Source organism: Bombina bombina, chromosome 1 (assembly GCF_027579735.1).
Source record: "Bombina bombina isolate aBomBom1 chromosome 1, aBomBom1.pri, whole genome shotgun sequence".
NCBI lineage: Eukaryota > Metazoa > Chordata > Amphibia > Anura > Bombinatoridae > Bombina > Bombina bombina.
The window spans coordinates 75,110,882-75,124,206 of record NC_069499.1 but is presented as its reverse complement, the minus strand read 5'-3'; the positions used below and the strand labels follow the sequence as shown (position 1 = coordinate 75,124,206).

Here is a 13,325-nt window from a genome sequence, read left to right as displayed (position 1 = left end):
CTAATTTGTTAGATCATTGTATTATTGCCCTGTTGCTTGCATATAACTGTGTGATTAACCCCTTTAAACTCAGGCCCAGAGCTTCTGGGAGCTAACTGGATTAGTGGCTACACACTAATGTCTTTTGTCACTGGCTCACTAGATCTGTTCAGCAAGGGCCAGTAGTGTACTTGCTCTTATGATGACTATAACAATGTGCTTTATTCTTTTGCATGGGGTACACACATTTAACACAGTTTTGCACACTTATGTCCCTTTAAGCATATGGTTAACTTTTTTACCACTAAAGTTACAGTAATCCACTTCAGGGCACAGTCAACACCAAAATTGTTATTGTTTTAAAAGATAGACAATGCCTTTACTACCCATTCCCGAGCTGTGCACAACCAGCATTGTTAGATTAATATACTTTGTAACATTTAAACCTCTAAATATCTGCCTGTTTCTAAGCCACTGCAGACATCCTATTATCACATGCTTTTTATTAGCTTTTCCCAACAGGAGACTGCTAGTTCATGTGTGCTATATAGATAATATTGTGCTCTCTCCCGTGGAGTTGTGCACAACACAACACTAATTGGCTAAAATGCAAGTCAATAGATAATAAATAAATAGCCAGGTGATCAGGGGGCTGTAAAAAGAGGACTAGATACAAGGTAATCACAGAGGTTAAAAGTATATTAATATAACCATGTTGGTTACGCAAAACCGGGGAATGGGTAATAAAGGCATTATCTATCTTTTTAAACAATAACATTTTTGGAGTAGACTGTCCCTTTAAATGCCCAAAATGGATCCAGCACATTAGAAATATACATGTTGGTGACCTCTTCTGTGCCCAAGGAACATATCCTAACTCTAAATATGTTAGTGTGATCAGCATGATTTCAGTGCCAACATTTCAATATAAATGCAATATCATATGAATATCTGATTGAGGTTCAGGACATTATATTTACAAACTAGTAACATATTCTGGAAAAGTTATAAAAACGTGGCCAATAAGCTACAAAACAAGACATGTTAAGTACATACAAAGTACCTGGAGTAAAGACCTGCTAAGGAGCAATACAACTGTTCTGTTAATAGTTTTTAGAAATGCTGTCTATTTAAGGGGCATTCTGGTGTGAAAATGAAATGCTGTATTTTTTTGCACACCCCCATTCTGCACCAGATGAGAATACAACCAGTGACCGCAGCATACACATGTATACCTGCTTCTCACTTGCTTACATGCTGTGTCCTCATCTAGAGTGGCACATGAGCACAACTTTGACTATGTATTTCACCCCTTTGAAACAGGTAAGCATATAGTAAAAGAAAGGCATTTGTGTAAAAATAAAATGCTCTGACAAAATAGATACTAGAATGTCCCTTTAAATCATCGGAATGTATGTGTGTGTATAGAATGTAAGTCCCTAACTTTAAAGTGATTGTTACATGTTCTTAAAAAGGACATGGAAGAGGAATTTAAATCATTTGGGGATTTTATTGGAAGACCAGATCAGAAAGCTGATTTGGTGTTTAACCTTTTCACTGCTGGATATTTCAGAGAAAAATTTGCCCAGTCTGCCAGTACTAAATTATGATTTATTTTTATTTTATTTTATATTTCTATCATTTTTATTTTTCTGTATTGTAGCCCCCCCCCCCCCCTTCTCCCTCCACCTCCAAGATTACCTTTTTCTGTAGCATAGGGTCCCCCCCTCCCAACAATTTTCTGTAGCCTAGGGTCCCATCCCTCCCTTTCCCCTGCCTTAATTTTTGTCTGTAGTGTAGAAAACCCTGACCCTCCCTCCTCCCACCTCCGCTGGGCCGCTCACCCACATCCCTCCTTCCCTCCCACCGCTCCTACTCAGCACCAACGGAGGATCATTACAGAGAGAGACATAGTCAGTGTCACTCTCTGTAACGATCATAATATGACTTCATATGGTAAGAGCATGATCAGTGCTTCCTTACCATATGAAGGCAGATGCCTTCTGCCCCAGCTGCAGTCTCCTCTGCCTAAGCTGACAGCGGGGACGGCAGTATGCACCTCTGTGTTGGATGTAAGTACTGTGTTAACACATATGCTGGGCAAAGTACTGTGAGATATAGTACCTATGTCCAGTATTTGTATTATTAAAAAAATGTTCAAATGAGTTGTATAAGTGTGGTGAAACGCACAAAAACAAAGAAGATATATAGATAGATAGATAGATAGATAGATAGATAGACAGACAGACAGACAGATAGATAGATATATGATAGACAGACAGGCAGACAGATAGATAGATACTATTAGATATAGATAGACAGACAGATAGATAATATTAGATAAAGATAGATAGATAGATAGATAGATAGATACATAGATAGATACTATAAGAGATAGATATATACTATTCAATAGAGATAGATAGATAGATAGATAGATAGATACTATTAGAGATAGATGATAGATATATAGATAGATAGATACTATTAGATAGAGATAGATAGATGATAGATACTATTATAGATAGATAGATACTATTAGATATAGATAGATAGATGATAGATAGATACTATTAGAAATAGATAGATATGATTAGATATAGATAGATAGATAGATAGATACTATTAGATATAGATAGATAGATAGATAGATAGATAGATACTATTAGATATAGATAGATAGATAGATAGATAGATACTATTAGAGATAGATAGATAGATACTGTTAGAGATAGATAGATAGATACTATTAGATATAGATAGATGATAGATAGATAGATAGATAGATAGATAGATAGATAGATAGATACTATTAGAGATAGATGGGTAGATAGATAGATACTATTTGCTATAGATAGATAGATAGATAGATAGATACTATTAGAGATTGATAGATAGATGATAAATAGATGGATGGATAGATAGATAATATTAGAGATAGATAAATAGATAGATAGATACTATTAGAGATAGATATATAGATGATTAATAGATAGATAAATAGATAGAATAATGGATAGATAGATAGATAGATAGATACTATTATAGATAGATATATAGATAGATAGATATATACTATTAGATAGATATATAGATATATAGATAGATTATTAATAGATAGATAAATAGATAGAAAGATGGATAGATATATACTATTAGAGATAGATGATAGATAGATACTGTTAGAGATAGATAGATAGATAGATAGATGATAGATAGATAATTAATACCCATATCCAAATACTGAGACACAAATGAACACTCAGATATGAAGATTTGATAAAGTTTAATTGATAAACTAGGAATAGACAGACATTTTCTTGCGTTTACTTGTACTTTAATAATGATATTTTGTATTGTAAATCATAGACGAAAAGCAGCTTCGCAAACAGATAAAACAGGAGACAAAAAGGAAGAAGAATGCCAAAACGTAAGTAGTAGGTCATATATTGCTCAAAATTATATTTTAGAGTGCGCCCTTTCTACTAGATCTAGATTAAGGAAATCTTATTGTCCCACCCCTTTAAAATATTCACTTATTTGTAAATCTGTTCCAATACATTTGCATCTAAATGACTTATTTCTTTGTTTTAGGATGATGCCAGTCTTTCACCTTCTCCTAGTACGCGAGGTCCTACACCGCAGAATTCTTCAGGTAGAAATGAGACCCTTAAAGTGGCCTAAATATAAAGGCAACAGTCCAAAAGTGTGTCCTGTATCAATAGACCATAGCAACGATCCATAGATAGTTCCTGATGATCTAAAGTTCTCCATTCAGGCGAGATGATCTATAAAGTCTCGTCAGTACGGAGAGGTCCATTAAATAATGTTATAAAGGAGAATTTTAGCTTGAGTAATGTTTATCACACTATGCGGGGTTCTAAATGTGAGGCAGAGACACCTACATTACAATATAAGGATTAAAATGAATCCCAAAGATTTTGAGTGATTTCTCTCCATGCTGGTGAGGTTTTGATCATCAGGACCTTAATGATTAATATTCATTCCGAATGTCAGCCGTTTTCAAAAAGAGAAGCATTTACTTGTAATTCTGGGTATGTGCCATAAGCGTTTTCAACCCTTTAAATCTCACTAAGAGTGCCACTTCACAAAGTCAGATCCATTATCACCATGATAAGAAGTTCCGTCCCCCGACAACGTGCCAATCACATGACCTAACGTTACCAGTCACAAACTGGTACTGATCAAACCGTTAAAAGAGCTGCTATAAGGGAAATCTGGCAGGAGAATCATAAATGTAAATTCGCATAAAATTTTACTTTTATTGTTCATTGAAAAGGTAAAAAGACGAGAGAGAGTGCAGCTCATAATATTGCCTCAGTCAATCTAAATATAAAGGCATCTTGTACGAAAGTGCACCAAAAGCGAATATCAAAAACATACGTAAGAGTTATGGAACTTGCTTGAGGTTGTTTTGCATTAAGATTTCAGATTAGTGGAGATCACACAAATTAACTGAAGCAAACTTAAATGCTTTACATATGCAGCAATATGAAGGGGACATTTAAACATTGCTTAATAGTTGCACAATATACACCATCAGTTAAGCTCTGCATATAACAGCAAAACATTTAAGAAGAACTTACTACTTAATTTGTGTTAATATCGTTTTTTAATATCGTTTTATGTTTTAATTATTGTTTTTAAACACTTAATACCTTGTGTGTGTGGGGGGGGTTAGGGGGTCTTTGCAGTGTGTTTTTTGTGTTGGGGGTCTGGCAGTTAGAAGGTTAAGGAGTTTTACGGTTTAATGCTTCTACGCTTTAGAGGTTCTGACACAGTTAGAGGATTTATAGCAGTGGGGGTTCTTACTTTGAGGGTCTAGTGGTTAGAGGGTTAATAATAGTTATGGGGTTTAGTGGAAGGGGCATTCAGGGGTATAACAGTTTAGTGGTTAGTAGTTGGAGATTTGTAATGCGGTTTACAGGGGTTAGGGGTTATAGCAAAGGATTTTTTTTTTAAATGGGGCTTATAGTAGTTTAGAGGTTAATAGCAAGGGTGTAGTAGTTAGGAGGATACTTTTTTTGCCATCTCTAGACATTTTGCTATTTAAAACTCTTTTATTTGTGCCTACACAATGTTCTCAAAATTATCACGAGGAGTAAACAAATTTGAGAGAAAAAATGCAAGCAGTATGGAAGTCCACTTGTAGTCCATCCCTTTATGTTTCTGCCACTATACAAATCTGGTTTAGAATAACCAATTTAAATAAATAAATCAAAACATATAATTCAACCAACCATGAGGCTCATCACAATCCTGTAGAAAAGTTTATTTAATGATTTATTTAATTCATCGTTAAAGTCTATGGTGATTTTTGAAGATAAATAATTTGATAAACATTTCTAAAGGAGTTTGATCGACTCCCATGTGAGGAGTTTATAATAAGTTCTAACACATTTCCCACCTGTATTGCGCTTACTTGTAGGACATGTTCTGACTTTCTTCTATATGTTCTTGTAGATCTGGGCAAGAAGCCATGGGAGAGAAGTAATTCTGTTGAAAAACCTGTATCTACTTTACTCTCTAGGTAAGTTTCACAGCTAAAACAAATGCATGAAGTGCAATGTGAAGCGCTATATTTATGTGCTATCTCATTCCATTGCCATAGAACTCCACCAGTGGTGAAGAGTCCCGAAGCTAAGAGCCCCATTCAGTCTCAGCCACCCTCTAGGTACCAAAGCAAACCACAGCTTTTTGACTGTCTTGACTTGTCCTGTGGAAGTCCTTGTGAATTCTTGTCCAGTGTTCAATCAGTTGTGGTGGTGTCGTTTCTGTTTGTTTACAGTTGGGGGCCAACTCCAGTCCTCAACGGGGTATTCAGATTTTTTCTATCATTGATATGAAAGAGTAGCATTTAAAAATGAGTGTTAGTAGGAAGTAGCAATCAGCTAAAGGGCATTGCCAAGAAGTACATATCAGCCAATGAGTATTGGCAGGACATACATATCAACCAATGAGCATTAGGAAATACACAGCTGATACTGCAGTATTGTTTTAAATTTAAACAGATTTTGCTTCTCAAATGTATTAAATACTGTTCTTATATATGAATGATAGAAAAATGTGCCATGCCCTTTTAACTAGGGATGGGAGAATGTTAAATGTATTTGTTCTTTCATTTACTGATTAATCAACATTTGTTTATACAAAAAAAAAACCATTCATTTTTAGAATGTAAAATGTAGTTATTGAAAGCATTATTTTATAATTGAATGTAACATTCAAAGGTTGATTCTCATAGACTTCAATGTAAATCTATGGGAATCAATAATCAAATGTAAAATTAAAATGTTACATTGACATATTTGTTATATTTAATATTTGAATGTTAACATTTGTTCTTTAAAACATTTGACTAGCAGAACAAATGTCAAGGGGATCATTCATTCTGCTATTCAAATGTTAAACTTCTAATATTCACTGATCTGACGTTTTAACCTTTCAAGGTCATAGCTTGAGGACTATGTGTTGCTGCCCCCTGTTTTTAAGCATGTTAATATTTTCTTTTTCTCAGTCCTGTGGTCCAGTTGTGCAAAGTTGTGTTACCGAGCACTGTCTTATTCTGAGCTCTTCATTGCTACTGCAGTGTTGTGTAGTTTTGTTTAAGCATCATTGTATTGGTTTATAGGAAATCACAGAACCACAAATGATTATTTTTCTGTATTGAGTTTTATAAATAGCCTCAACCAGTGCATTCTATTTCAGTTGTAAGGTATTTTATAGTACAAATATATTAGCAAAAATGCTTCTGTTAAAAGCTACCACTATCAAGCTATTGCTTGTACGTGATCTGGGGAGCATATTGCCATAAATCGCGTGCACTTGTGTTGCAACCTGCTCAGAGAGTCAGCAGTGACACTTAGGGCTCCATTTATCATTCTATGTACATATTCTCCCCTGGCCACCTGGTTTCTCCTCTGGCGGGCAGCAATTCGCTGCCCGCATTTAAGATTGCACACAAGCGCTCCTGTGCACTTGCGTGCAACCCCGCCCCCTGCACACACGTGTCAATCTCACTGGTCGGACAAGACCGGGAAGATTGAGCTTTTCTACCTAAGAGGTGGAGAGCAGGGTCGGGAATCAGCGGTCTGATGACTGCCGCTTGATAAATACTGGCTACAGATTCGCTTGTGTGAACCTGCAGTCGAAAGGGGGAGAAGGGCTTGATAAATTGAGCCCTTATTGTGATAGTGGTAATGTAACGCGCTTCATCTCCAAAAGCTTGGGTATCACCTTAAACTCCTTAAAGGGACATACTGGTCAAAATGTAAACGCACATAGATGAATTACATCTTTTAATAGAAATTTATTGGCAAAATCCTTCTTGTAAACGTTATCACTGTTTTAGTGTTAGCATTTTTTCTGCACGTGCACGTGAAGCATAGTTAGATATTCTTAGTGCGCCAGCATTTTAAATACTGCAGCTTCTCAGAGCGCCAGTGGGGCTTGTATCATGTCAGCAATTAACAAATTGTGTCATTACCAGATGGTACAAGCACCTTAGGGTCTCTGAGCAAGTGCTGTGTTTAAAATGCTGGTGCACGATGCTTACTTAAATACACTTTTGAAACAGCTATAGCTTTTATTAGAAGCATTTTTACTAATACTTGTATATTACAAAAATGCTTTTGTTCAAAACTGAAATGCATCCATGTGGTTTCCAAATTTGTCTGGAATGTCCCTTTAAGTAGGCGCAATCACTGAATGCAAGTGTATTTCGCATACAGATGTATGCTCTGCAGGTTGCGTGCACAATAACAACCATGATAGGCTTTACTAGGAGCATTTTTCCTAATATGAGGATATTACAAAAAGGTTTCCAACTGAATTATTTATATTTAAAAATCTTTCATGATTTCATGATTTAGAAAGAGCAAACTTTCTAATTTACTTCTGTTGTCTAATTTGCTTCTTTCCTTTGGTATCCTTTGTTGAAAAGCATACGTAGATAGGCTAAGGATCAGCAACTCACTACTGGGAGCTAGTTGTTTATTGGTGGCTGCGCATATGACTCTTGTCATTGGCTGACTAGATGTGTACAGCTAGCTCCCAGTAGTGCATTGCTGCCTCTTCAACAAAAGTTGCCAAGAGAATGAAGCACATTTGATTATAGAAGTAATTTGAAAAGTTGTTTAAAATGATATGCTCTATCTGAATTACAAAAGAAAACTGTTGGCTTTGACGTCCCTTGAAGGTCAGGATTCAGCCTCCATTCATCTTGCAGAGCAATAGTATAGAATAGTTTAATTGAATGCATAATGCCTACATTATCCTGGGGTTCTAATCTCAATTTATTATTGCTATGGGGTGTTTAATAATATAAATGTGAACCCAGCAGAGTTATCCTTGTAATAACACAGCACAATGTGTACGTCACCTGGAGCATCTACAGCAGGGGTGTCCAAACTTTGCTCTCCAGAGGTTTTGGAACTACATTTCCCATGATGCTCAGCTAGATAAAATGCTGGCTGAGCATCATCGGAAATGTAGTTCCAAAACCTCTGGAGAGCAAAGTTTGGACACCCCTGATCTACAGTCTCTGGGAACCATAAGAAAATGTGACAGCTTGACTTTTACATAAAATACATTGGTTAATTGAAGAAAGTATGCCCCTAAATACAGTTGTTTTTGCTATATAGAGCCCTTAATCATGCTCACTGCAGATAGGCAAATTAAATTGTGTTTTCTGCGCTACTGGTACATTTTTAGTAATATAAACTAAGACATTTGTAACAAAAATATTATATGAAATAAGAGAATTGGCTTATTCTGATTTATTCGTAAAATAAACTTAAAACTGAATTTCCTATGTGACTTTTTAATAGAATACAGAATAAGTAGGCTAATTACAGTAACATATGTATATGCAACTTACAAAAAAAAGTTATCTATATACGTTTTTATCTTGCCTCCTTTTCAAGTAATTTAAGCCTAAACATTAAGATTTCCAATTCTGACAACTGTACATGGCAAACTTTACAAGCTGGAATGTGTCAGATTTGGATTTTGTTTTCTCCACTTTTTGTGTCATACCAATACAAACAAAAGTAATAAACATGAAAATGCCTTAACATTTGTAATTACAGCAATTTTCTGGGCGAAGTGGTGCATAGAGGGGTGCCAATATTATTGGCCACTTCTGTGTATATATATATATATATACTATATACTATATATATATATATATATATATATATAGATATATGAATTTAAAGACACATATATATATATATACTGTATATATATATATACAGGGAGTGCAGAATTATTAGGCAAATGAGTATTTTGACCACATCATCCTCTTTATGCATGTTGTCTTACTCCAAGCTGTATAGGCTCAAAAGCCTACTACCAATTAAGAATATTAGGTGATGTGCATCTCTGTAATGAAAAGGGGTGTGGTCTAATGACATCAACACCCTATATCAGGTGTGCATAATTATTAGGCAACTTCCTTTCCTTTGGCAAAATGGGTCAAAAGAAGGACTTGACAGGCTCAGAAAAGTCAAAAATAGTGAGATATCTTGCTGAGGGATGCAGCACTCTTAAAATTGCAAAGCTTCTGAAGCGTGATCATCGAACAATCAAGCGTTTCATTCAAAATAGTCAACAGGGTCGCAAGAAGCGTGTGGAAAAACCAAGGCGCAAAATAACTGCCCATGAACTGAGAAAAGTCAAGCGTGCAGCTGCCAAGATGCCACTTGCCACCAGTTTGGCCATATTTCAGAGCTGCAACATCACTGGAGTGCCCAAAAGCACAAGGTGTGCAATACTCAGAGACATGGCCAAGGTAAGAAAGGCTGAAAGACGACCACCACTGAACAAGACACACAAGCTGAAACGTCAAGACTGGGCCAAGAAATATCTCAAGACTGATTTTTCTAAGGTTTTATGGACTGATGAAATGAGAGTGAGTCTTGATGGGCCAGATGGATGGGCCCGTGGCTGGATTGGTAAAGGGCAGAGAGCTCCAGTCCGACTCAGACGCCAGCAAGGTGGAGGTGGAGTACTGGTTTGGGCTGGTATCATCAAAGATGAGCTGGTGGGGCCTTTTCGGGTTGAGGATGGAGTCAAGCTCAACTCCCAGTCCTACTGCCAGTTTCTGGAAGACACCTTCTTCAAGCAGTGGTACAGGAAGAAGTCTGCATCCTTCAAGAAAAACATGATTTTCATGCAGGACAATGCTCCATCACACGCGTCCAAGTACTCCACAGCGTGGCTGGCAAGAAAGGGTATAAAAGAAGAAAATCTAATGACATGGCCAACTTGTTCACCTGATCTGAACCTCATTGAGAACCTGTGGTCCATCATCAAATGTGAGATTTACAAGGAGGGAAAACAGTACACCTCTCTGAACAGTGTCTGGGAGGCTGTGGTTGCTGCTGCACGCAATGTTGATGGTGAACAGATCAAAACACTGACAGAATCCATGGATGGCAGGCTTTTGAGTGTCCTTGCAAAGAAAGGTGGCTATATTGGTCACTGATTTGTTTTTGTTTTGTTTTTGAATGTCAGAAATGTATATTTGTGAATGTTGAGATGTTATATTGGTTTCACTGGTAAAAATAAATAATTGAAATGGGTATATATTTGTTTTTTGTTAAGTTGCCTAATAATTATGCACAGTAATAGTCACCTGCACACACAGATATCCCCCTATAATATCTATAACTAAAAACAAGCTAAAAACTACTTCCAAAACTATTCAGCTTTGATATTAATGAGTTTTTTGGGTTCATTGAGAACATGGTTGTTGTTCAATAATAAAATTAATCCTCAAAAATACAACTTGCCTAATAATTCTGCACTCCCTGTATATATATACACATATAACCACATAAATACATATGTACACATATATAGACATATATAGAAGTGCATTGGATCCCTTTGCAATTAAGAAGATGAAAACATGTGAAAGCATATTTATGCTATATTCATTTTTACTAAAGTGTTATATAGTGTATTTACTCTAAATATTTCACATTAAAATGTTCTGCACATAGCACATTTATAAATACATATTCCTATGTATATTTGTATATATCTATACCTATATGTAATCATATATATATATAGGTCTGAGGAAGGGGATACTTTGTCTCCGAAACATTACATTAAAACTTTTTGGTGTTTGAAAAAGTCCAGCGAGTGCAAGTTTTTGCTACTATTATATATATATATATATATATATATATATATAGAGAGAGAGAGAGAGAGAGAGAGAGAGAGATTATAGAAATCAGCGCTAGAAGTGTATGAGTAAGCTGTTAGTCTTAATATATCTTCCCATCCACTACTGGAAAATATATATGTACACAAGACACTTGCAGGTTAGGCAGTAAACAGTCTCATTCAGTCAAATGTGGCAAGTCTATGGATGTGTATTGTGCATTAATATCCACAATGCTAGTTCCTGTGTGCTATGAAGGAATAGGCTGCTCGTCTGAGAGAAGAAGAATGATCCCCCGCAGGGCGAGGTTCCTCTTAGAAATCTGAAAGAGTATGAGACAAGACAAGCGCCAAGAGGCACACTTCGTGTAATACGTTCAGATCATTTACTTATAATGTAACAGTGGGAAAAAATCCGCTCTCACCTGGTTCAACCTCAACGTATGAGGTATACAAAAGGCACTTCTGTTAGTGTACTCTCATCTCTTGTAGTCCTCCTGTATGTCCTTAGGTCTTCAATTATTCCTTGGAGTCTGAATTTGAATTTGTGCTTCTAATTAAATTTAAATAAAGGTTGCAGAGTTCCAGGGACACGCTGCAGACTCCAAGGAATAATTGAAGACCTAAGGATTTTTTCCCACTGTTACATTATAAGTAAATGATCTGAACGTATTACACGAAGTGTGCCTCTTGGCGCTTGTCTTGTCTCATACTCTTTCATATATATATATATATATATGTTGTACCAAAATACCATATATATATATATATATATATATATATATATATATATATATATATATATATATATATATATATATATATATATATATATATATACACAGTATATATATTTATATATACTCTCTCTCTCTCTCTCTCTCTCTCTCTCTCTCTATATATATATATATATATAAAGGTAACAAAGGCAGAATGCAGCAGACGAAATTAGTTAAAAAGTCCAAACTTTAATACAAATTAGTTAAAAGTCCACAACATCCATGGGAACAGTGAGTGAGACACAGTCACTTGTGCAAAACGGCTATATATATATATATATATATATATATATATATATATATATCAATATGTATTTATGAATAAATAGAACATATTCTTCTATGTGAAGAACATTGGAATGTGAAATATTTATATTTTCATGTCGGGTTAGTGCACATAAGAATATGCCACCAGGTTTGCATGCGAAATGGGTGTTTTGGCTACATTGACTTCTATGGGGGAATATGTGAACATGCAATATTCTATCTTCGGCTTTTAGTGCTAGAGTGAAAACAGTTTTCCTTCAACTCATAAAACAAGCGCAAAACGCTTACTTCTAGTGCAATTAGCACTCAAGCAGGAACATTGAATAGCGCTCCACTCGTTATCTGCCCCTATTTGGGCCCTTTTACAGACACAGTGAGACGCTCTTGAAGGATACATGTTGTTAACTTATGTCTTTTTTAAATTCCTTCTTGTTTTCTTCCATTGTTGTATGTAAGCAAAAGTTACAGGTAGGACTGCAAACGATTTATACATAAAATGGGTTCACAGTGCTCTCATCATCGTATTTCTGAATTGTCACTTTTTTACAAAGAAAAAAATGTTTTGTTTTGTTTTTTCGTTTTAAGCAGGATGAAAGCTGTGAACAGCAGCAATGATGTTTCCACTGATCCCTTAGATTTTGACAGAATGAAACAGGTAAGTTTAACCATTTTTCAGTTTTTCTATTCTTAAAATAGTTTTTTTTAAAAATTAACCCAATGGGGAAAAAAAAAACTAGAGGCCTATGCTATAAATAATATGTTCTTGTTTGCATCAATAGGAAATTCTAGAGGAGGTTGTCAGAGAATTGCATAAAGTCAAAGAAGAGATTATTGATGGTGAGTGACAATAATATATCACCAGATTGTGATCGGTTTGATCAGAGCAAAAGCTTATTTAATTTGTTCCTAATTGGCCACAGCAAATCAGATAAGGGTCATGAATTCCACCTGGATTTTTAAGGGGTGCATCCATGAACTACTTGTGATAAGCAAATCTATGTAAATTGTGCTAACAAAACAGTGTTGAATGATTTCAAAACATTTATATATTTTTAAAATATATTAATATTCCTTTAACAAACATTATTACAAGACCATTTTGTG

At 35.4% G+C, this 13,325-nt stretch overlaps 1 protein-coding gene across 8 annotated transcripts in view; it reads left to right on the top strand.

The window, feature by feature from the left end:
- The window catches only part of EVL (Enah/Vasp-like), a 360,067-nt gene that overhangs the window by 322,324 nt on the left and 24,418 nt on the right, over positions 1–13,325 (top strand). For 3 of the 8 annotated variants that reach the window (XM_053697467.1, XM_053697461.1, XM_053697465.1), the window contains 6 exons: positions 3,349–3,409; positions 3,574–3,634; positions 5,464–5,530; positions 5,612–5,674; positions 12,807–12,876; positions 13,001–13,058. In XM_053697467.1, the coding sequence (XP_053553442.1) occupies positions 3,349–3,409; positions 3,574–3,634; positions 5,464–5,530; positions 5,612–5,674; positions 12,807–12,876; positions 13,001–13,058 (380 nt within the window). The remainder of the gene's footprint in view (positions 1–3,348; positions 3,410–3,573; positions 3,635–5,463; positions 5,531–5,611; positions 5,675–12,806; positions 12,877–13,000; positions 13,059–13,325) is intronic. The other 5 variants (XM_053697468.1, XM_053697462.1, XM_053697469.1 and 2 more) reach the window with 3 other exon arrangements.